General features: G+C 40.2%; 1 protein-coding gene across 5 annotated transcripts in view; it reads left to right on the top strand.

The window, feature by feature from the left end:
- The window catches only part of MTO1 (mitochondrial tRNA translation optimization 1), a 399278-nt gene that overhangs the window by 187270 nt on the left and 185568 nt on the right, over window positions 1-26440 (top strand). For all 5 annotated transcript variants that reach the window (XM_044069382.1, XM_044069381.1, XM_044069378.1 and 2 more), the window contains exon 8: window positions 15708-15838. In XM_044069382.1, coding sequence (XP_043925317.1) covers window positions 15708-15838 — 131 coding nt within the window. The remainder of the gene's footprint in view (window positions 1-15707; window positions 15839-26440) is intronic.

The raw sequence follows: 26440 nt of genomic DNA, 5'->3' as shown, positions 1-26440 counted from the left end.
GTAAATGGTTGCTTAGTATATGGCTCAACTAGGAGAAAATCCAAAAATTATAGATAGCTGTCACTTCAGCATTATAAAAAAAAGTAACTTCTTGCTTGTCCTACTTTTTTCTACAGGATGTAACTGAGAATCCACATAGAGGAAACAGCATTGTAGTGGGTATAATAGTCATATTTCTGTCCTTATTGTTATTTTTATGTAGATATATATGCATATTCTTCATATATCTTCTAAACTTAGGGGATGTGAGCTCTTCCCTCATAAATGACTGAAAGGAACCATGTTGGAAGAAATATTTTATTTGTCTTTGTTTACCGGGAAAGTCAGACTGGGCATAGCTCATTTTCAAAGTAGGCCCAGGGAGAAAAGCTTCAGCAGATACATTGAAGATAGACATGACAAAACAAGTTTTTACCAAGATACATTCAACATCTAGATGTAAACAGGTAATTATATTGTAGTAACACTACGTACAAAGATAAAATGTGTATTTCATCTTTAGTGACATTACACACAATATTAAATTTCAGGTGTAAAATATTTAGTATGAAATCAGTTCACATGCAATTAATGTGATAGACACTAGATATGACTTGCAAGATGTGTAAGGAAGCTTACAGTATAGATGTTAGTAATAAATAAAATTGAGGTAAGGAGTGTGAAAAAATAGACAGTAGGTAGATAGTTAAAGCTAGAAGAGGGAGAGAGGCATTGCATAGATTAAGTCAAGGATAGTGAGGGTTTAGAATATTAGGGTACTTATGGCATAGAACCTGATTATTGGAGAGTAGTGTAGAGTATTTGAAGGCAGTAGGTAAACTGGGAAGGCCAGAAAGAAATTGAAATGTAAAGTGGGGATTGAGGCAGTAAGGAAGTTGAGGAGGAGTGGTAGAAAGTTTGTTTAGAGGGGGACAGAGGTTATAAAGGGATAGGGGGTGTGAACTAACAAAGGAAAATGGAATTACCCAGGTGAGAAGCATATGCACAGACATGTGTGGTTTAGGTGTAGTTTTAGTAGGGCCTTGAAAGTGGATAGTTTCATGGTCTGTTTTAGGTATGTTGGATTGGTGTTCCAGAGTTTAGTTATGTAACAAGAATATAATGAGTCACCTGCTGAGTTATTGGATTTTATGATTATCAAGAGCTTTTTGGTTGAGCAAAGGTCTCTGTGGAGAGTAGTGTTGCAGGGCTATGTTTTAGTGCTGGACATTTTTCTGGTGCATGTGTAAGATAGTGTGCAGTAATAAGATGTGAGTATGGTAAAGAGTTGGGTAGCTCAGGGTAGCTGACTTTTTTTCAGGGCTGCACAGTGATGAGTCCTATATGTAAGTTTGGCAGCAAGTAAGGATTAAATATTTTCAAGGACATGTTTTTTTTTGTCATAGATCAGTAAATTTCCTTCCTCTGCTAGGGCAGATCTTCATATAGAGGCAGTATCCATCCATTCATACATTGGAAGTGTTTTTCTTGTGAGCAGCAGCAAATATGTCAGATGTGGAATTGGAACTGTCTGATATCAAAATCACTTTGACTCTTGCTTTAGAACACTTGGGGACTGCAGCTATATTGACTAGTCTGTGAATTTTCAGTGAAAGTTTCAGAGAAAGCACCCCCCTCAAAAGAAAAAAAATCAGGCAGCCAAGATATAGTAAAAAGAAGGGATTCCATTATTCTGTCTGACAAGTTTTAATGTTAATCTCAAACCTTAATCTGATATTGTATATGTTGTTAGCAAATAGAATCTTCATTATTACTAGTTAGATAACGTCTTTTTGAAACCGGTAATATTCATCTGTGCTTATGATAGTACTCAAATGGACTCATCAGCTGGGGTGGCTAGGGACTCCTCTTCATTAAAGTTTTAAAAGCTTCATTCTTCCTGTTTGACATTTCACAGACCCCTTTGTAATCCATTAACTTATGAAAATATTGTGGAATACCTTTAGATATCTAGAAGCTATGCAGACTGCCATTTGGTGGAAATGTAAAACGGTCTGTTAATTTTCCTGGAAATTCTACACATTTTAACAGTCAAAGAACCCTGCTGCATGAATCATTTGATGTTCGGGTGCAGTCCTTTGTATTTAGTAACCATCAGAAAATCCCACATCATTAAAAGTAGTGGTTTCCTACCATCCATGCTCAGCAGCAGGACTGACTTGTTTGTGTGATCCATGTTATCATAATCATGACCTTGTGGGCTGCAAACACTGACTCATTGGGCTGCTCTCTCTTTTATTATCACAGTTGACTAGGGTAGGTAAGGGGATGTTAGCACTGCAACTACCTGGTACGTATTGGAACTGTCAACATTGTAGCTGGCTGAAATTGGACTGAAATTGTCACTAGCTGCATGGGGTACTTAGAAGCAATCAGTTTTATGGCTACCTGTGGTAGGCTAAGAATGTCAGCATCCTGGTTGCATTGGGTAACAAACAGGAACATTCAGCATTACAGTTGTCTGGCTATACTGGAATTGTCATCGTTATGGCTGCTTGGTGATCTCTGGGACTATCAGCATTATGGCTGTCTGGGGTACGTTGACTTTTAGCATTGCAGTAGGCTGAGTTAAGCTTAGAACATGCCTCATTGCAGAGTCCTGTGGTAGGCTGAGGCAGTCATCCTTAGCACTGTGGCTGTCTGTATTACCTTGGAGCCATCAGCGCCACGGTTGTTCAGGTTGAGCTTTTGTCAGCACCATGGCAGTCTGAGCTAGGTGTGGGCTGATACTGTCAGCATTCTTGCTACATGAATTTGTCTAGGGTAATGTTGGCATTGTGGTTGTCCACTTAAACTAGTCTGGTACTCTGTATTATAGCTGCTTGGGCTAATCTGAGAGGGGTGAAACAGTGGATTACTAAGCCAGGGTACAGCTGTTTTTTTTTTTTTAATTTAGTTTGGATTTTTTCCACTTGACTGCTATTGGGGGGCTTTTAGTATAATGGCTACCAGTGTGGTGGCTACCTTAGCTAGGCTTGGATTGTTAGCATTATGAGTTCCTGGGCTTACCTGCAGCTGTCATCATCATCATTTTGGCTGCTTGAAACCATTTGTATAGTTGGACTTGGCAACATCATATGTTTGAAACTAAGTATTGTAAATTTGAGCTGCCTGGTTATCCCAGAACTGTCAGTGTTGTGGCTGCCTAGTATGCGCAGAGTATAGTAACATCTTTTTGACTTGTTTAGTCAGGAGCTTTTGGCATCTTTGCTACCTGGGCTTTGAAGGAATAGGAATGTCAGTGTCTTAGCTACAGTGGTAGTAAGAGGCTATAGTGTTCTGATTTCACCCAGGTAGCCTCTGCTGCCTTCTAAGGCCATGCCCAGGAATGAAGTGCATTAATTTACACAGGGAATGAAGTACAGTAGTCAGAGTCTGCATCTGAGAGACCCACTGAAGCTTCCCTGAAGGGTTCTCCGACTTGTGATATGACTTGCATTGTATTTCAGGTATGACTTTTGTTTGTGTCTTTCGGCTTTTCCCGGTTAGGGGTCGCCACAGCGGAACTCCGGTCCGCTAATGATTGACAGTAGATTTTTACATGCTGGCTTGCCGGGCCTAACGCACAACCTTCAATGAAGGAACATATGACTTTAAACTTGGTTAAAGGGCAGCATAACATATCCCGAATGCTGATTGTCTGAGAGTAAATCTAGGTGTGAGACATGACCGGCTCAAAGCATTCCTTTGCGAAAATATGAATGTGTCTTGTACGTTGAGCTGATTTAAAATAGGAACAGCTGTTGCTGGTCTTAAGTTGAAGCCATTGTGTATACCAGGTAAAAGAAAGTATGACAAAGACTGTGACTGTTTTGTCATTTCAGCATTGCTTTTTTAAAATTATTGTTGCAGTATATTTTTGCTTACTTTTTTAAAACACTTTTATTGAATCATCAGTTATGACTTAGGCAAAGTTATATTTATATAAAAGTAATCAAACTATATTAAGTTCACATTTACAAACATTATACATCACACACATTGTTTTATACATTATAATCAAAACATTATGTAAATTGTTCAGTTACTGCCTTTTCTAAAACTTCATTCCTCCTCCAAAACATTTTTTCTGCATGTATTGTTCCCACAATTTCCATTTTCTGTACAAGTTACTCCTACCCTTTTCTGAAGATCCCACTTCCTATTCTTCTCTGTCTCTCTCATGGTATTCACTGCTTCTAGTATGGTTGGTTTAGCTTTTGATTTCCATTTTTTAGTAATTGCTTTTTTGGCAGCCACCTGAATTGAACTTAACAAAGCCATACTATGTGTAGGAAATTCAGATCCTGTATCTCAGCTCAAAAAAAAAAATAATTTCCTTAGTTATGCTCATTTACTCACCCAGTATTCCTGGCAGAGTACTCTGTAGGGAGTTTTTAGTCTGCCAAGTCATTACACTCCAAAAACATATGCTCCCAGGTACCTCTTTCTTTCCCGTTAAACCTTCAACATTTGCCATTTGCCTTAGAAAAAATTCTTTGGCGTGTGCTCTGGGTATAAAAGTACCTATGCAAACACTTCCCAGCAAAAATAATAAATCTTCTAGACTTTCTTGCATATTTAGAAGCCATACATATGTCCTAACATGCTACTTGAAACCACTTGTTTGAGTCAAAACACAAGGTTTAGCACTTTCATTCCTCTGGTAGGAACTTCTGATTCAGCAGCAAGTGGTTTCCTTGTCGTGGTTTGGTATTCCAACTTTGGTAACACCTTTGCCATTTTTCTAGTCATTATAGATAAACATTTTATAACCATTTTTTAAAATTGAAGTGGGCCTGTATGAATCGGAATCTGATGGGTCTTTACCCTCTTTAGATATTACAGCCAACACAGCTTTTTTCCAGTTTATGCTTCCCTCCTTTTAGAATACTGTTAAACAAAACCTTCCAGATCTTTATCACTTTCTTCAATCCTAGCTTCCAAACTTCCACTGGAATACTATCTATTCCTGGAGACGTTCCTGCAGATTGGTCATACGTCACCATTTTTATCTCATCGGCTCCTATCTGAACAGTTAATTGTTGAGCCTCATCTACCTCTAACCTTGACATATTTAAGTCTTCTGTAAATATTCAGTATGTGCCTTTTCTTGATTTCCACACTTCTTTGCTTTATACCAATTTTCATAAAATTTCTGAATTTTCTCTAATACCTTTACAGGATCTGTGGTTATTTTTCTTGTTATTGGCTCCCAAAGTTTGTCAACAACCCTTTCTGCTTTCTGTTGCCCAAGTTAGTGAGCCAAATATTTTTGTGCTCTGGAATTATTATCAAAAAACATTGCTTACCACCAGTCTTTAAAAGCTCACGCATATTATACAGATACTGCCTTATTTTCTCCTTAGCACTCGGCAACTGTACCGGTTTTTGTTCTGTGAGATTCTTCCTATTCTGCATTAATTTAACAATTGTCAGCCCCTCCAAGTAATTCTTGTTACTTCTTAACCATATCTTTGTTTTTAAAGCCTGTTTTTAAACTCTATTTTCATTTTATCCCACTCACTAACTATAACTTTGGGAGTGCTTTCTACTTTCCTTAATAACCCACAAATAATTTCCACTACCCATCCCTTAAATTCATATCTTTTTAATAGGTATGTGGGGAAGTGCCATGGTCTCATCCTTACTTTATTACCATGCATCTTTATGTTAATAATTGTTGGTGCATGATCCGAAATAGTTATTGGATGTGCGTCAGACTTCTCAAATACACATGTTCCTGTGAAATATAATTTTTTTTTAGTCTAGTCTAGCCTAGTCATTGTACCTTGGGGAATCATATGTCAGTTCTGTCTGAGCTTTTGCAGCTGAGTTCACATATTGCATATCAAATATTTGTATAATATTTTTCCAAAAATCTACCCTCTTTTGTTATATTTTCAATTCTAGGCCCCTAGATATATCCTCATTTTTGCAAGTCAAATTTCAGCCCCCACCTGTAAGTAAAATTCCTTGTTAAAAGCTGATTATTTCTGTCAAAAAAATGTAAGCTTCATAATAGCAGTTTTAAGTGGAATCTAAATACATGCCAGGGCAATCCTTGTCCCTTGCCAGTAGCCTATTACTACCACATAATGTTCCATTATCATCTTTTTCTTACCTCTTCTATCACTTTTGGAGCTCCTCTAGCAATTAATATAAATGTTCCTCTTTTCCATTGTCCTCTATGTTCTGCAGAATATCCATTCCGAAATCCATTCTGTTTCAAATTCACATGCTCATTTCTTTCAGATGTGCCTCCTGTAGCATTGCTGTTTGCACTCTGCATTTGTTAATATAATTAAATATCCTTTCCTTTTTGGCTATACCTGTGAGGTCACTCACATTCTAAGATAATATGGAAAGTGTTGCCATTATGATAAAAAGTCATTATTCCCACCTATTATACATGACTTTTTTAAATGTCCATTTCCAGCTTTTGTGATACATGCACCCACTAATGATTGGCAGACTGAGCCTGCATACAATTTTTTTCTTATTAACATTGGAACGTACATCACATTCTGCAAGATTGTAGTTGTTCTCCATTTGCTTGGTACAAAACTCGTATGGATGCTGCAACTGAACGTTACTGGGGTCTGGCTAAATTGTGCTTCATGCTGTTTAAGATACATCCAGAGATACTTTCAGGACCTATCGGCGCAGCATTGTCAGCTTCTGATAGCACTTTCAGGACTTGGTCTTGTGTAATAGCTGAAAGCGAGCCAGTTTCAGGTATGTCTTGATGGCAGATGTAGGGGTAAAGTTAGAGCTAAATTTATTGGTGTGTAGGTTTACTATATCTTCAGCCTCAGTGTAGGTAACATAATTTACAGTCAGCTCAGCGCATTGCTGAGTTGTGCTTTTGAGATTATGAGCATAACTAAAAAAATGTCTTGTGATTGTGTTTGGCGTGGAGAGCTATTTTGGCCTCAAACTTTGCTTTGGTGGATTTTGTTAAGCTCCTGAGTTGTTTTTTTACTTCTTTGACAAGGCTTGCAACATTCTGCAAATTACTCTTTTTTCATTTGGTCTGAATTTTTCCTTTTATTATAAGGCTTGTTGATATTATGGTTCCACCATGTGGGGTTGTTTTTTGGGTTTGCCCTGCACTTGTTTCTGTGGGGTATGGCTAACTGCTGTGTTGCTGTTTACATGCTGGCATAGTCTCACTATACATGTTTTACTAGTTACTTGGACAACAGATCTAACTCAAAGGCGGGGGTGTACAAGCTCAAGTAAACGTATTTGGTCTAGTTCTGTTCTGTCTTCATAAATGACATCAGATGAGGCGTATCTGCTTGCATTATTACCCTCTGTGCTAATGATATTATTCTGCACAAAACTGAACCTTCCTGTCACACTCATCAAAGAACTCTGCAAAGTGCTGTTTTCACTCTCAATTGCTAACAAAAAAACTGGTAATAAATTACAGTAAAACTGCCATTATGATATTCAGAACTGAATAAAAGCTGTCGTCTGCAGGCCCCATATAATTATGTCTACACCAAACACTTCAAAGAATGCTCAGCAGTATAAATACCTAGGGTTGACCTTTGACATCACCCTTTAATTCAGATTACATATAGAATGTGCAGGTAAAAAGGTAGTAACCCAACTAAAAGACACCTACTCCATCTCTAACCATCTCACTACATATGCCAGAAATACAACTCCCAAAAGTTCTTATACCTAAAATAGAATATACCCATCCTGTACCTGCACTGCATTCAGACTACTAAGTATTAGCATCACCACTTCAAAAGGCTAATTGACTGCCTATTCCAGCCAGATTCTTTTTATTGCTGTTCACTCTAACTTACAAAATTCTACATAAATATTACTCTTCCTCTCTGAAGTCTAAACTTCAAATCAAATTTTCACCCTTACCAGGATATTGACACTCTTTTACTACTCAGACATCCTTTCAATATGCAGTCAGAGAAAGAAACTTCAGTAAAATTGTTGCATCCAACTGAAACCACCTTCCACAAGACATTTGGAAAATACAAGCCATAAAGCATTTAGAAGAAAACCTCCTGGATCACTTGAAAGAGTCGTAGAAATGCTCCTGTAGTTTGGATAATAGGTAAGCACGGTTACTAGTATGTATAATTGTTTTACTCTAAAAACCTCTTGGATTATTTATTATGTACTTTATACAACTGTCTGTTCTGGTTGTGAATAAAGTTTGTGGATGCAAGCTTGTTTTCTTGAATCCACATTCCTTCTTGTAATATGTACTGCATTTAATTGAACTTGGTTTGATTATTTGATTTCTTTAGAGGTATGCACCACATGAATTAAACTGTATTGTATTTTATATTATGGAACCTGGATCACTGTTGAAAATGGTCCATGGGCTAGCCCACCTATCCCATTAACAAACAAAAACTAAGCCTTCAAGTGATGCTAATACTTTGTAAATGGTTTGCATTGAACTATAGTTTTATACTACTGTGGAAAATATTTTACTGTACATTTAATATCTTTTCTACAACTACATGTGAAAACATGTTGAGTTTTGTATCCAGAATGCTAGTGAAAAAGTGTTGTGATAAAATGTATGAATACTTTTTATTTTTCTCCTAATGAAAAGGAAAGAGTATGAGCAGAATACTGTGATCTCATACCCCTCTGACATCCTAATTCAAGCCAACAAGGTCAGCTTCAGCCATTGTAAACAACTGCAGTGTCCTGCAAAGTCTTCCATCAAGTGTTTCTCAGCATTTGGAGCTCCTAACTTGCAATGGCTGTCATGTAGAACAGTAGAATGTTAAACGTATCCAGATCCAGCATCATGAACTCTAGAAGCAGATTGCCTGAAAATTATTCTAAGCATGAGTCAGAATTGATTTACAACATGCCTTTAAAAAGATTAAGCATGGTCTATTTTTTTCAACAGTAGAGCAGTTGCCAGTTGTGTCTTGATACCATTATATTGGTAGCAAACGAAGTGTGGCATATTCTAACTATTCTGTCATTTGACAGTTTTTTTAAGTAGTTATACCTTATTTTTAGCATGTGAAGTGCTGCCCTATTAAACTGAATTTCATATAATGTGGTGTAAACTGTCAAATGTAATGTTTTATGCAGCATTTTATCCTTAATAGTGCACTCATATAATCTAAAGATTGAAGCATTGGTTTATGGCTGTATACTAGGCTAATGACTACCAGAGCCTTTACAGGGCTAAAAGTGCAATCCAGCCCAGTTGTGACCCTTGAATCATGGGCATTAATTAGGAGGGGGTATGTTGGAAGGTTTCTAGAGGTTATGGGGGAGGTATGTTTGTTTGGGCATTACTGTCTTCCACTGTCTAATACAAACATGGGGTAAATTTCCGATGTCCCATCCATTAGTCAAGGTTATGCTTAAGTAGGATTAGGGAATGGACTGTGTTTCACATAGATGGGTAGCCTGTGTTGCCAGCATGTCTTAATTTGTGTCACAAGCAAAATTTAAATCCTTGGATCTAGAGGTTCTGATGCTCTTTGTTTTGCAGATGTGTAAAAGGTCTGTCAGAGCTGAATTCCAGGATGCCTTGTATGCCAGGCATAGATTGCATCACTGTAAACTGTAAGAGACAGAGTACAGAGGTAGGGCTTTAAGGTGATCCATATAGGACAGTGTGTTTATACCATGGATTCTTCTGGTTAGGAATGTTTGTGTGGCATTACAGCTGTTGAATATATTTGGCCCAGTACATGCCATATGGGACTTTTATACTCTGTGATGGGTCTGATAAGGGCCAAATAAAGTGGCACTGTTGATTTCCTTGGGCCTGAATGCTATGCCCTTACTTATACATTCGGCGACATAGAATGATTTTCTTACTACCTTGACCACATGTTGGTCAAAGGCCAGATTACTGTCTACATATGTCACCAGATCCCTGACTACAGGGTTAGCTCTTAGAGGTGTCTTATCAATGGAGTAATTAGCCTGGGTGTCAGTTTTCCCAAAAGGCACTATAATGCATTTCTGGCGTTGAGTTTTAGTCCATGACTTTGGTACCAGTTATTTGTGTTAGACCCTCTTATAACATGTTTGTGTCATTGGGGGATTCTATGATAGCTCCAACTTTGCAGTCATCTGTGAACTTGGTCATCCAAAGGGCTTTGACATTGGCATTTGCCTCCAAGAAGTAAATGTCAAATAGGAACATATACACTGCATGGAGCCCTGAGGTTATCTGGCTGATGACTGGTCTCTTAGTGAAGGTAGTATCTGGTATTGCCGATCCTGACTTTCTGGGTCATGTCTGTGAGTCAGCTGACAATCTAGTGAGCTATATAGGGGATTATGCCCAGTCCAGTGAGTTTGTCTATTATACCTGAGTGGGGTATTGCTTCAAACACCTTAGTCTGGTCCAGGTAGGCAGCATGCATCATTTTTCCATCATCCATTGCCTTGGTCACCTTCTCAAAGAAGTCCACCAGGTGTAGTAGGCATGATCTTCCCTTGAGAAAGCCAAACTGGGTTACGTCCAGTGTCTGAAGGTTGCCTGTGTCTTTGCTCATCATTTCTGTGATAATTCATTCCATAGCTTTTCATATTAGACTGGTTAGATTAATGGTCTGTGGTTTCTGGGGTCAGTTGATGGTCCACCCTTGTGAAGTGGGATAACCATTGCAGTCCTCCATTCTCATGGTACAAAGCCTCTTTTGAGGCTATAGTTGAAAAGTGACTCAAGTTGTCATGATAGGCAATGTTTTCAGCTAATATTATTATCACCTAGATATTGACGGGGCCCACTGAAGTTGTATTTTTGGCCTTGATGAGCACTGCCAAGACCTGCTCCCTGTTAATATTTGGGGTGGTTATAATAGTAGGTATTTTGGGGAGGGGGGGAGTGGGAGGTGAAGTTTGAGCTGAATTTGTCAGCCAACAAATTTCCTATGTTTCCATGCTCAGTAAAGATGGCACCACTGAACACCAGTTTGGTACACTGATGAGTGCTGCTCTTGAGGTTTCGGACAAAACTGTAGAAGGCCTTGTGATTCCCTTTTGCCTGTGATCCTAGCTTGACCTTCTAATTGGCTTTGTTAAAGTTGCTTAGTTCTCTTAGTTTCCAGTTTAGTTTAATTAGAAAGCTTCTATCTTTATGGGAATTGATCTTCCTGATTTTGGCAATGATTTTTTTCCTTTTGTTATGTATACGCAATTAAGGTTAGGATTCCACCAATGTGGTTTGTTTGTCATTTGTTTTGGGCTTTTAATAGGTACAGCAGCCTCTACACAGCCATTTACGTGATTGTACTGGGTCTCTGTGAACAATACGACATATGTTGTTCTGAACTCTTGGCTGGGAGGAGCATTGAATTTTGATAAATTATCACTTAATAGGGTATAGTTTGCTTTGCCATAGTTCCTAACTGTTACAGGGTTTGCTGGGGTTACCATATTGATTTTATTTCAAAGTAGACAGCTCTGTGGCCTGATCTCACCAGTGAGGATATGACACTTGGGGGCAGGGGGACATGAAGCACTCTCTCCCATATTGGAGAGTACCAGGTCCAGTATATGTGAACCTCTAGTGGGTATCTGCAGTATCTGGTCAAGAGTATTTGTGTTAAAGTCCAGGAGTCCTTGTGCCTGCGCGTATGAAACGGTGTGTGTTTCCCAGTCTGTAGAGGGGTAGGTAAAGTCTCCATGAGTAGGGTAATTGGTTTAATGGTGAGTGATGTCTAGGTCAGAGGCATGGGATTCTAGGGACCTAGAGGGCGACCTATAGTTTGCTAGTATATATTATGGGACTTTGTCAGTTGTGATTTTGCATGTGGGTAAGCTCCAGGGCATCATCTTGTTTAACCAACGTAGTATTATGCTTATTGCTAACATAGATTGAGACTCATCTGCATTTTGTCCCCGCTTGTGCAGCCGAATGTCTAAATGTGTGGAAGACACTGAAGCCTTGCACTGCCAAAGTACTTTCTGCAGATTTAAACCACATCTCAGTAATGACACAGATATCTTTATTCTCCACAGTGACGAGAGGTTGTAAAGTGTAGAGTTTCTTGTTTAGGCTCCTAATATTGATTGATAACACCTTTAGGGTTTTTGGGGGGTTTTAATTGTTATATTGGGTGTCTTTGTCAATTTGACATTGCCTAAAAATGGCTCTAAGGGGGTGGATGAAGTTTTAGCCAATATTCGGAATCCTGGGGAGACAGGTACAGATCATCTTTTGCAAAACGATATGGTCTGTTAACCATATCCTTCCATGCTGACAAATATTGATTCTCCCTGGAAAGACAGCATAAACTAAGCTAATTATTGAAGTCCATCATTTTCTGTTCAAACTGTGACATCATCCTTGTTGAAGGTAGAATGCTTCTCAATGCAAGGCACATACCTGCCTGAGACACACATTCAGTGAGACCAACAATGCCTCTCTTCATATAGTCCAGGGAAGTACTTCACAGGTCATTAACACCCACATGGGCTGTGATACAATCATACTGGTACCTGTGGTTTAGTGGCTTGAATTCACTACCAAGTTACATAACCTCTACTTCCTCTACCATCCAATTTAAAAAAAGTCCTGAAAGCCCACTATCTGCAAAATTGGCTTTGCTCATGCTATACCCCAGGTTAAGCAATATGAATGCACTGTTGCAAGGATTCTGCTAATGGTCTCCAGTTGTTCACTTGAACACTTGGTAATCTATCAATACTTACTCTATAGTACTAATATTTATCTTCTATAACAACTGGAAACTTCACCTTTTCCCTACACCTAACATCCTACAGTAACAAACTTTACTCTTACCTAACGCTACCCTTCACATCTCCTATTCCCACTTCTGCATTCAGGTTCTGGGGGGGGGGGACCTTTTTGCATATCTAAGTTATGTACTTTATGAATTGCCAATTTTAATGTTTACTTCCTGTTATGTATTGCATTTTCACTTCTCTCCCAAGTATTATAGTGTATTTTTTTTTTATTACATGGTCTATTATTGTATTTCACTGCCTAACATTTTGGAGCTTTTTTCCCCGAGCCTCTGCTGAAAATGGACCTGTGTCCAGTCGGTCCTTCCTGGTAAACAAATGTAAAATCAATAAATAAATACATGGACTGTGTCCGACTCTGCCTCCAGATAAGCAACTATTATCTTCTCCTTGTTCAGCCTAGTGAGTGGTGCATCTGTATCGTATAATGGAGTTCAGTATGAAAAGAGTCCTGGGTAATGTGTTTGCTTGCCTTATGGGCTTTGCACTTTGCTCACTAGGTGTAGGAGTGTGTGTGTCATTTGGTGTTGCTTTTGGTGAGTGCTTTAGAGTTTGCTGAGGATAGCCATTACTGTTTATAGGCTTAGGAGGTCTTTAAGATTTGGGAAGGTTGCTTCTAAGTGGCTCAGCATTGGTTGGTCTATGTGTGGTGGTGGATGTAGTGTGTATGTTCATGACAATCTTGTCTGTATGTGAGATTTTTGCCTCTAGTGAAGTTGTGAGAGATTTTTGCTTCCAGTGAATTTGTGTATGTGCATCTCTTGCATACTTTGTTGTTTTAAGGATTAAATGGCTGTCTGTGAACATAAAACTATTGCTACATTGTCTCAGGATGCCCATACCTACCAAGCTGGCTGTAGAGACATTGGAAAGTTGAATATCCGTGTTGTCCAAACCTGTGTTTGGGTGGGCTAGTGTAGGTCATGGACTGGATTTTATAGAAGACTCCTTGGGTGCTCTCTTGGGTTTGGTACTACACTGGGTTAGATTGTGCTAAGATTTGATAGTATTGCTGTTTAATGTGCAAGCTAGCTGCTCTAAACTTGTCTCCTTACAATGGCATTGTTTTAGCAACATTAAGTTAACGTTTCAGTTCTAAGGGAAGTTTTATATATAAAATTTACTTTCTGGGCATTTATGTCTGTACAGGGCACTGCTAACCTCTTGATGCAGTAATACCAAGAAAGATTGCTTGTGAGTATGATGCTACAACAAAACTTAAACTACCTTGACAAGGTAATTTCAAGTATTAGGAACCTTTAGAATAATTTAAAAGCAAAATCAAGAAATAAAGCAAAAATAAAGTAGTAACACACTAAATGGTTAACTGAAGTGCAAAACAGTAAAATAAATCTCTTCTCTGCCAAGAATGGAGCAGGATTAATTCAGGACTCCCTCAGAGTTTGGCTAGGGTGCCAAGCAGAAGAAAGCTGTGGAAAATGAACAGGAAACAATTTGTAATAAGGGAGGTTTACTCAAAGGGCAATATTGGTTTGCTGGGTGGGCACTTAGTATTATGGATATATGGAAAACAATGAGTGGGAAAATATGTAGGTTACACAAGAGACAATAGCAATGAAAGTGGTGAAGGAGGGACTTTGGAATTTAGATTACCATAAGGGGCAGAAGCCAGAGAGACAGACTTTTAAGCCACAACAAGAAAAGGGTGGGAGGGTTGAGGAAAAAATACAAACTGGAGGCTTTAGTCCTATGGTTAGAATTTCAGAAAGTTTTAGCATAATGCCTTAATGGGGGGGTGTAGACTCAACTAAAAAAAAGGGGTAAAAACAGTAGCAGACCATGCAGAAGTTTACCACTTAATGCATAAAGTTGCATTACAGTGCCCTTATGTTTACCATGCTGTTTTTCCCCTGTTCTTTGAGTCTGCCTCATCTCTCACTGAGACATTTTTAATGCTGGATGTTTTGCTCCACCACCTCTTTACTTAACTCTGTGGTTGATGCATCATAAATTCCCCATTGCTTTGCAGCCTTACTTCTTACAGAGGAGAAGAGTTTTAGATTTTACCTCACACTGCTATGCTCACATAGCAGCCCATTGTTGGTCTACCATAATCCATTCCACAACTGTATTTTGCTGTGTAAATTCATACATCGATTAATTTAGAAATAAATTTCATATAAAGATTGCTACATATCGGCAAGTTTCATGATTTTTATATATTGTATCCTGAGTTCTGTTGTTTTTGTTCCCCTTCTCGATTTTACATTTTCTGCCTAGGAAGAATAATTCAGTACTATTTTGTTTATTTTGTGTGATAGAAGGAATGGTATCCTGTCATCATGGCTGCCTACTATGTTTTAGCAACTTAGTGCGTCTCCCATCTCTTACTTCAGTGTGTTCCACACATGGCAGTAATGCATCAGTAAACCACTCATTCTGTGCAGTGGTTAGTTAAAGTTATTGTTTAATGTAGCCTTTGTATAGTACAGTATTTATGGTGTGTGCAAATCTGGAACAGCCAAACCTTCATTTTGCACCCTTTTGGGTTGCCAGTGGGGACACAAAAACACCTTGTTTAACACTACTATCCTTGCAGCTACCATGCAGAATAGTTAATACATGTCAGAGTAATATGCATTTTAAAGTGAAATCTGGGGTCTTGCGATCTTCAGTATCATCTTTCATGTTGTTCTCATACATGGATGTGGAGATTAACTATGTCGTTAACAGAATGAAAGCAGATATTCTTACTAAATTTCTTTGAATAACTTTTGTAGTTACACTCATAAACTGCATGGTTAGCTTTTAGTGCAATAGCTGCATAAATGAATGTCTGCTGAACCCTTTTGATATTATTAAAATCAAAACAATCCTAGAAAAAGCAGTAGACAAAGTGTCTACTATAGGACTGTTGATTGCATAACATTCAAACATTGTGTCATTAATGTCAGCAGACTTGCAAATACATTTAGGAGCATGTTTTTGTTTGTATGTCATTGATTCTCACTTTGTCCTTGTCCTAGGTTATGGGGTACAGTATGATTACCTGGATCCTCGACAGATTACTCCATCTTTGGAGACCCACAAAGTTCAAGGACTGTTCTTGGCAGGACAGATTAATGGAACGACTGGATATGAAGAGGCAGCAGCACAGGTAGGGTCAGAGTCTGTTGTGAAAGAGAAAGAATGTGTTGTCACTCAGGTGGTAATGACTAATTACAATAAGGTACCAGCAATATCATTAAAGAGAGATGGTGTAATAAACTACACCGTACCTTTGGAAGTGGTAGAGTGACAGCAACGTCTTGTGTTCTGGAAGTTGGTAAAAAATCAAATCCTGATGCCCATCTCCAGGTATACATAGGTATGTTTGGTGAAAATAAATTAAACCCTACAGCTCATCCCCAGAGTGCTCTGCAGGTTAAACTGTAGTATTTTTTGCAGACGGATGAAAAGGCAAAAATGACAGCTCTGTGGCATACAAGGACAAAGCCCTGACTATGCCGCAGGGTACCCTAGTCTGATTAGTGACTCAAGTGCCTGTAGGAGTTGGCAGGGAGGATGCTGCTGTCACACCTATACTGGGTGGAGGGAGGCAGCTCTGGCTTGCAACATGGATGACATCTAGTGGAAACACTAGGTGTTCACCTAGTGGAATTCCAGACCAGTTGAGTTTGTGCTTCTATAATGTACTTGCGCTATGCATTTGAGGGAAGTTGGCATGCAGAGGTATGCTTCCTCTCAGGAGGCAGTGACTTGTTGGCTCAGAGGCGTCACTAAAGAGGTAAGGATGGTGCTTCCAAAGCGAGGGGGCCCAACCCTTCCTGACCAGTAAGCCAACTTATTCCCTACCCACCCAACTCTTGCCAGGGAAAGAGGGGTCATTTGAGGTTCTGGGGTAGAATGATTGGACTGTAGGGCTCTTGTTCTACTGGAATTATTGGGCCAGTCAGGTTAAAGTAGAGAAGTCATCAGGCAATGTCCTGAGGAGGGGGACAACAGTGGGAAAAAAAATGAACCAGAATGACAGATTTGTATAGGTAAAACCTTTGAAGCTGCATTTGCAGGTGTGAAAAGCAAGGATGGATGTTCTAGTAAAGATCAGAAAGATCTGAACTAATGCTGAAAAACAAAATGTCCATATAAACATTCTAGGATAGACTAATAGGTAAACTAATGGTTCCTTGCAGATGATAGGTAATGAATGACATATTCCAAGAGATGAACAGCAGGCAGAAATGCCAGTACAGGTCTAAATTGTAGGGTAAGCTGATAGATGTAAAAAGAACGCAGGCATTTATGGAGGATGGTGTCCAGGATACACATAGTAAGGAGCATTATTGTGTTCGTTATTTTTTTTAATTTTTCAGATTATGTATTCAGAATGGATGTATCTTTGTGCCTATGCTATTGGTTGGTTGTCTTGACTCTTTCAAACTCATTCTGTTTGTTTGTGTGTTCTTTCATCTTTGTTGACCTCGGCTTCTTAGCCCTCACCCCGTGCTTTTTTTCACCCACTGATTCCGTCAAGTATGAGCTGATGTTGTGACAGGGTAGTGTAAGATCTGGATCACTTAAGATCAAAGTCATTACACTATGGAGAGGTGAAGGTGTTTACCTAGGCCTTAACTTACCTACAAGTGGATGAGCAGTAAGTTAAGTAGCATTTATGTGTGCGCACGTATATGTGAGCAGCTACTCAAGATGGTCATCACTGCATGGATATGCTGCTGATTTCCACATGAGGTAGCCAGATCACAGCTGTGCCCACACCCTCCTGTGAGAGAAGTCCTAGCTGTCAGGCTTCTTAGTCACCCTGTTTCAGTTGGCCCTCCAAGACTGTGTGTGTGTGTGTGTGTGTGTGTGTGTGTGTGTGTGTGTGTGTGTGTGTGTGTGTGTGTGTGTGTGTACAACATACTCCTGCATCTTCATGCTAGTGTTACAATTTAGTAAATTATTGAACACTTGAAAAATCTAATGACAGAGAAGTTCTGTGAGTTTTCACTCACTTTTCACATCCAGCTCCTATGCAACTGGTCTTTTCTCCCTTCATTTTCCTAAGTTTTCTGTAGCTGTGGAGCATTCATGAGTTTAGTATACTTGTATTACGTCACCCTTGTGGTAAACGTGCACAAGGCTTCCCACCGTTTTGTCTAGAAAGTAATCCTCTCAACTCCTCTACTCTTCAGAAGGTCCCTAGCCATAAAAATACACAACCACATAACTACTAAAAATGCATGAAAAACTTCTTTATGTTTATTTTAGACTATGAATCTTCTTTTCAAAACCCAACCCGACTTTGGAAAGGGATTACTATACTAGCAGCAATATGTTCTGTAACTGAATACATATATTACAATACAGAAAAGGGTAACCTGCCCTATTCCATTGCATATAGTGATGAAGACATAACTACAACCCAAGATTGGCTAATTGAAAGAAGGTGGGAGTGAGTGGCTTGATAGCAAGAGGATCTGACAGTTGGCAGACAGCAGGAGATTAAAACAGTATAAAGGAAAAGGAAGAAAATAGTATCTTAACGGAGTCGGTATTTCATGACCTAAGAAGAGCTTTTTGAAACAGTAAATTTCTGAGTCTTGCTGTCTAATCTCCAAGCCCTTTGAGTCAGTGTAGAAGTACTTGAAGTGGATGAATGTCTGATGTTGTCATTTCTACTTTACAGCCACCTAAAATCGGAAGATTCATAACCATTGTCCCTCTTACCTTTCTTCTGGGCCTTGTCTTCTTTCTTTTTTTATAAATGTATTTTGTAAATGTATTTAAATGTAGTAACTAGATAATGTGCTGATCCTGAAGGACTCCCTTTCAGCCACAGCATTGTGAAATAGAAATCAAAACAGACGTAATGTCCAGTAAAGAAAAACATTGTGAAGTTTGGCAGTGTAACATTGGGTTAAATACTCTGTAAAACTTGACAGACCGGTAGTATTAAGGTTTTGAGTTTTACAGTAAGAAACTGTGAAAGTGACTGCTTATCTATTGTTCACCAAGTAACATGTGTTTGTGCACCTCACTGCCTGAGTCACATTGGCCATGTTAGAGTGATCACCATACACTTGGTGGACACCCTAAATCCCTGAAAAAGTTGAAGGCTGACTTGAAAGGAATGGAATCATTAAGATATGTAGTGCAGTGCATGCATAGAGGTGCTCCCACATGCACAATGTTACATAAGTTCATAGGTAAGTACTAGGCTAGCTGCCCTTGTGGACCATTTTAAGCCTAGCCTATTTCCCTTTTTGTGCTTGAAATAATCTATCCCATTTGGTTTCAGACTGGTGTCCTCCATCCCTAATGAAAATAACTGGAATTATACCATAGATAATTAATAGTATAGGGGGCGGTTCCTGCATAACTTGCTCATTTCCTGTCTTCCCCTTAATTCTAACCCTTTCTCCTGAACATTATTCTGCATGCTTTGTTCCCACAAATTCCATTTGTTTGTATGTAATTTATTTTAGCCTTTTTCTGAATATCCTGTTTCTTTTTTCTTTACAATATTCAGTACTTCAGTTGTAGTTGATTTAGATTTTGATCTCCATTTTTAGTTGTTGCTTTTTGGCAGCAAATAGAGTTAAACTTAAAGGCGTCACATCGTCTAGGCAATTCAGATCGGGTCTGTATCAGAACACCGAAAGTTCACATTTTCGAATGTTCTTACATTGACCCCTAATCAGCGAACGCTGACAACATCGAACATTCAGAACAGCAATTTTTTTCCAAGGGAAAAAATTTGCTGTTCCAAAACACACACACACAACACAAGCACACCAAACAAACAGCAATCCACACACTTATACCCAAAATCTTACAGCTAACCCTACACTAAACTGTACAAACACCACTAACTATCCACTTATCCTAACCCAAACCCTAACCCTAAGGTCCGTCACTATCGCACACTCACCCACGCCCTAACCCTAACTTACCTAACCCGCCCTAACCCTCACGTCCACACAATCGCACACATACCTCTCTCACGCCCTAACCCTAACTCACCTAACCCACGCCCAATCACACACTTACCTGAACCCGACCCATAACTTTCCACCACAGCACTGAAAATAGTGAAACGACAGAAACGGACAACCAAATTCTTTCCCTAGGAAAACATTTGGTTATCTGTCGTTTTGCTCTTTTCAGCATTCGCTGAATAGGGGTCGATGTAAGAACATTCGAAAGTATGAACTTTTGGTGTTCTGATATAGACCCATTCAGATCCTGTGTCCAAGCACAAGAAGAAGAAGAAGAATTTCCTTAGTTGCAGCCATCATTTCTGACAGAGTAATTTGTAGGAAATTTTTAAAATCTGCCAATTCATTACACTCCAGAAAAACATTTTCCCATTTACCTCTTTCTTTCCCATTACACCTCTAGCATTTGTTACCTACCTGAGTAAAATGCTGTGAAATCTGCTTTTGGCATTAAAATACATATGCAAACACTTCCAAGCAAAAATCCTAAACTTTCTAGATTTTGTTGCGTAATTGGGAGCAGTACAGATGTTGTTCCATTGTTACTTTGTAAATTGACTTTCCAGTCACTATCTCCAATCTTTTCTAACCTCCACTGATTATTATTTTTGTCATGCAATGTTTTCTATGCCCTGTTAATCCCTTTTTAAATTGAAGCTTCCGTAGTAGACTCAGCTAAAAACTCTGACAAAGTTAGTCTTTCACAAAGCACTCCTGTATTCCTTTCTCCCTGCCTACACTGATATCAATCTCTGGTGGAAAAGGCAGTGTCATACCTGCAGTCCAGACTTCTTCTTGGCCTCATCCCACTCTGTTACCTTTACCTTTCTAGTTATTTACTCCCAATACTTTGGCTCCTTTGCCAGTCTAAAAAATTCCATTCCTCTCTTACCTAGTTTCTGTACCCTGACTTGCATTCATTCCTATCTGCAAAATCTCTTTTCTCCTTTCAAATGTTGGCTTGGATGTTCATCGTGTTTCACTGTTGCAGTCATGACTGTAGGGTTCTCCCCTGCCGGCAGGCAGTCCTCGGTCAGCTAGAATCCCAAAGTCTGGGTCCGGTGTCGGCTGTTCAACCATGCTCCCTGACGTCAGAGCATCAGGAGTACAAAGCTGACAGCTGGCGCCATCTTCTCCAGTCTTTCTTGCCATGCGGTGATAGCAGTTCGCAAGTGCCGGTCGGCTGACTCCTGACTATTTCTTCTGATAGACTTCAGTCCGAAGACTTTCTTCTCCACTCAAAGCTAAGTACCCCGTTGGGGAAACTTTTTCTTGCTCCAGTCCGATGTCAGAAAAAGTTAATAATTGTATTTCATGTGGGAAGCAAATACCTCATAAGGATTTTCATTCTTACTGTATTCCTTGCTTAGGCCTCGACCACGACGTAGCTAGTTGTCGGTTTTGTGCTAGATTCAATCAACGTACAATTAAACGAAGATACGATTTTGCTTTTCATTACTTCGGTAGATGCTTTAACTACAAAATGTCGTCGGATACGGTTCTGGCTACCGGAGTTCACAAACGTCGCAAGGATAAAGACAGGCCTCTGAGGTCCAAATCTGATGATAGCGCACAAGCGGAGCCAGCTTCAGGTTCGGCCGTCATCAGTGAGGCGCTTTTGCAGCCCCTGTCGTCGGCCATATCAGAACCAATGGCCGAAACGGACTCTCATGAGGAGCCAACCAGGCCTTTAAATATTTCTATTGCAGGACCTTCGGACAGTGCTCCTTCAGATGGGTCCGGAGCCGCTGTGCAGGTACCGGCTTCCGAAGGGGTTTTCAGGCCTACTCAGCTTCTAATAAAGGCAAAGCCAAAGACAAAGGCAAAAACTCCTAAGTCAAAGACTGCACACAGGCCTCTTCTGAACCGGCTCCCAAGTCACAGAAACAGTTACTCAAGATGGCGGAGGATTTACTTACTATGATTAGGGGTTCTCATCCCCCTCCAGATAAAAGGCCAAGGCAGGATGTTTATTATGATTCCTCGGATCAGGCTTCTGTTTCTTCAGTTTCTTCTTCTGATCAGGAATATTCTTACCCTCCTTATGAGGATTCTGATGCTGAGGAATCCATTCCTTCAGCTTCTCCCCCTGAGGATTTCTCTTTTGGGGAAACTTTGCATGAAATGAGGGAACATTTCCACTGGGAAGGACAGGAGTATTCCGAATCTAAGAAAAGACTACGGGATTTTCTTCTTCTCCCCCAACATAGACCCCTGGCTATTCCTCCTGTTTTGGATATTGTGGATGATGCTTTTTCGGAGGCTAACTTAACCCCTGACTCTTTTCCTCCTGCTCCTGTTAAGCCTGATAGATATTACAGGTTTCCTGATTACCACCAGTTTTTATACAAGAACCCTTCTGCTGACCCTGAAACCATTTCTCAGGGCCCTAAGGGAGTTAAGGCCGCTTCTGCCAAAAATCCCATTCCCACTGAAAAGGATTCTAGATCTTTAGAAAGATGGGGCAAAAAAGTGTACACTTCTGCTACTTTGTCCATTAGGGCTTTAAACTGTCAGTTTCATATGCTGAAATACCAGCAATTTCTCTTGTCTGTTTTAAAACAAAAGTTTACTTCCATTTCTGCCTGTGCAGATGATGAGGAATTACATGACTTATTGCATGCTACTGAACAAGTTGGGAAGCATGGTTTACACTGTGGATTTGATGCCTTGGAGGCTTCTTGTAGGGCTGCTGCCTCCGGCACAGTCATTAGAAGGCATGCATGGCTAAAGGAACAAAATTTGCCAGAACAAGTAAAAGCTAAATTATTGGATGCTCCTGTTCAGCATAATGTTTTGTTTGGATCAAAAGCTGAAGAGGTGATTAAAAAGATGGAGGATAAGGCGAAATCCATGCAGACAGTTAAAGATTTCTTACAAGTACAGCGACCAAGATTTAGCAGGAATTGGCCTTCTAAAAATTGGTCCTTTCCCACTTCAGACAGGCCTCAGAGGGGTAGATATAGACGCTCCAGAGGTAGGCCTCAAACACAAGCTTCTTATAGATCAAGACAGTGGACTGCTTCCACCCCTAGGGGAGGAGAGGACAGATCGCAAACTCATAGGAAACAAACTCAGTGACTCCCTCTGTTGGGCTGCAGGAACGTCTTGCCTGGAAGCCCCTCTCGGAGGAAAACTCTCTCTTTTTTATCAAAATTGGACTCATATAACCCAAGACAAGTGGGTTCTGGATGTGGTTTTAAGAGGTTACAAATTCCATTTTCATACCCTGCCAAGGCCAAGCGGATGGCCAGACCTTCCAAAACATAAATGGACAGAGGCCTTAAACCAAGTGGAAGCTCTTTTGGCAATGAAAGTAATAGAACCGGTTCCACTTTCAGAGATGGGACAGGGTTTTTACTCAAGGCTCTTTCTAGTCCCCAGGAAGCAAAACTCATGTGAGACCCATTCTGGATCTGTCTTGAACACTTTTCTAGAGATTCCAAAATTCAAGATGCTTACTCTTCAGCAGTTACTTCCAATGCTGTCCAAAGATGCATGGATGGTAACTTTGGATTTAAAGGAGGCATATTTACACATTCCAATCAGGCAGGAACGCAGAAAATACCTCAGGTTCAAGACCGGATCGAGGCACTTTCAATTCTCTGCGCTGCCCTTTGGATTGTCTACTTCGCCCAGGGTTTTCACCAAATGCCTGGCTCCAGTAGTAGCTTACTGCAGACTCAAGGGAATTCAAATTTACCCTTATCTGGACGATTGTCTAATTCAGGCAGACAGCAAGGATGTCTTACTCCAGCATCTAGAATTTGTACAGAACCTCCTCAAGTTCCTGGGATTCTCTGTAAACATAAAAAAGTCAAATTTGACACCCTCACAACAGATAACTTTTCTGGCTGCTTTTCTAAACACCACAACCCAGATGGCATTTCTGACATCCGAAAAACAATTACAGCTGGCTTCAACTTTCAAGACCTTGGCAACGTTAACTCAGCTGTCTGCAAGGAGATTCTTGCAGGCTTTGGGTTACATGGCCTCCTGCATCCTTCTCGTACCATATGCAAGACTACACATGAGGAAAATACAGTGGTACCTAAAAAGTGTATGGTCTCAGCATTGCCACAGTTTAGACATACTGATCTCTGTCCTGCCTTGCCTTCAAAAGGAATTTCTTTGGTGGGCCAGGACATGTACTCTAAACAAAGGGAAACCCTTCTGTCTGCCTCCTGCCACTCAGATTCTAACCACGGACGCCTCGGATTATGCTTGGGGAGCCCATTTTCAGGAAAACTGTCTGCAGGGCCTTTGGACAAAGGATCAGAAGCACCTGCACATCAATTTAAAGGAAATGTTAGCCATTCAGAAAGTGCTAATGGCCTTCAGGAATCTTCTACAACCAGGACAACTACTAATATGGACAGACAACACCACAGTCATGTGGTACATAAACAAGCAAGGGGGATCTCATTCCTACCCCCTTTGCAGACTAGCCATGGATCTATGGAACACAGCTCTAGCTTGCAATCTGGACCTTCAAGCTCAGTTTCTACCAGGGAAGCAAAACTTCCTGGCAGACAGTCTGAGCAGAAATCTTTCGGATCCACACGAGTGGATGTTGGACACCAAAATATTCAGGATGATAACATCAGTCTGGGGATGTCCTCACATAGACCTCTTTGCATCCCATCTCAATCATCAACTACAGAATTTTTGCACCAGGACTTTCCACAAAGAAGCTTGGAAAGTGGATGCCCTATCATTCAGCTGGAGGAACCTCTCGGGATATGCTTTTCTGCCTCTTCCTCCTCTTCCACGGGTATTATTAAAGATAAAATAGGACAAGCCCAAGATGATAATCTTGCTGGCTCCACATTGGCCTCAACAGTTTTGGTACCCAACTGTAAAAAACCTATGTCTGGAGCCCCCTTGGATTTTACCTCAGTCTCCGAACCTTCTGTCCCAACATCAGGGTCAGGTTCTACACTCTCATGTCAGAACTCTCAGCCTGGAGGCCTGGTTAATCCAGGGCCTTTGATTTCTTCTTTCCTACCCAAGCAGTTTATGGATGTCATTTTAGAAGCCAGACGTCCTAGCACTAGAAAATCTTATGCAGGAAAATGAAAAAGATTTTGTTCCTGGATGCAGGCTCAGGATTCTGATCCTCTTCTTCCGAACATTCCTTTAATTTTACTTTACTTGACAGATCTCTTACATAAGGGTCTCTCTTTCTCTTCCATTAAGATACATGCCTCTGCTATTTCTGCTCATTATAATACAGACCCTCCAATCTTTTCCCACCAGCTCATGAGACAGTTTCTCAGAGGAGCTAAGAACTTGAGACCTCCTAGATCTCCTCCCATTCCTGCTTGGGATCTCAACTATGTTTTGAAAAAAACTAATCTTGCCTCCTTTTGAGCCTGCTGCCTCTTCTGACATCAAGTTTTTGTCTTGGAAGACCGCTATCCTGTTAGCCCTTACCTCTGCCAGGAGAGTTTCAGAGCTACAAGCTCTTATGGCTGTGGAACCTTATATTATTTTTCATCAAGACAGGGTGTCTTTGAGGACTAATCCTACCTTCATGCCTAAGGTGGTTTCCAAAGTTGCCTTAAATCAAACTATCCACTTGCCAACTTTTTTCCCTACTCCTCAAAATAAAGGGGAAAGGATCTTACATTCCTTGGATGTACACAGACAACTACGTTTTTACCTGGACAGAACCAAGGACATCAGAAAATCAGAACAATTGTTTGTTTCTTATGCTTCAAGTTCACAAGGTAAAGCCATTTCAAAACAGACCATTTCTAAATGGATTGCTCATGGAATCAGGTTTTGTTATTCACACCATGGAAAGCAAATCCCAGGGAGTATAAGGACTCACTCTACCAGAGCTGCTGCCACTTCAGCTGCCTTCCTCAGGGGAGTCCCTACCAAAGACATTTTGGAAGCTGCTACTTGGAGTTCAGTGCATACTTTTTCTAAGCACTACAATTTACCTCTCTACTCTAAGTCTAGGGCAGGCCCTTTTAGCCGCCCCTTCTTCTTTATGACCACCTCCCTTTCTTTCTGCTTTGGGATTCTACCCTACAGTCATGACTGCAACAGTGAAACACGATGAACATAGTACAGTTGTGTACACCTACCATAAATGTAGATGTTCGAGTGTCTTCACTGTTGCAGTCTGGGTTTCCCTCCCTCCTGTCCCTTCTTATTTTTACTTTTGTGTGGTTCCTTTTTTCACCATTCTTCTGAGGTGTATTTGCAAAGGATATGGGACCTTTCTCTTTTTGGGACTCCTGACATCTGGGGCAAGAAAAACTGGAGAAGATGGCGCTAGCTGTCAGCTTTGTACTCCTGACGCTCTGACGTCAGGGAGCATGGTTGAACAGCCGACGCCGGACCCAGACTTTGGGATTCTGGCCGACCGAGGACTGCCTGCCAGCAGGGGAGAACCCTACAGTCATGACTGCAATAGTGAAGACACTCGAACATCTACATTTATGGTAGGTGTACACAACTGTACTTTCTTAGGAAAAGTATTGCTGCTTTATGAGTATCATATTATGTGTGATGGTCATTCTCCTTAAGGACCTGTGTCCAAAATCCTACACTGTCCTCGTCTCTTGAATTTTCCCCCCTTGTTTCATCATCATCCCTTTCCACTTTGGTTTATAACATTCTGCTTGTGTTATTTATATGAGCCTTAAATGTATAGCTGTAACGTATCTCTTTAAATCAAGTAATCTTAAACCTTTTTCTTTTGGGGAGGATCAACTTATCCCCATTAACTCTTGCCTTCTTCCCCT

The sequence above is a fragment of the Protopterus annectens genome, chromosome 4.part0 (genome assembly GCF_019279795.1).
Source record: "Protopterus annectens isolate FY-2018-M chromosome 4.part0, PAN1.0, whole genome shotgun sequence".
Lineage (NCBI taxonomy): Eukaryota > Metazoa > Chordata > Ceratodontiformes > Protopteridae > Protopterus > Protopterus annectens.
The sequence above is the reverse complement of the archived record's forward strand: the minus strand, read 5'-3'. Positions and strand labels throughout refer to the sequence as shown.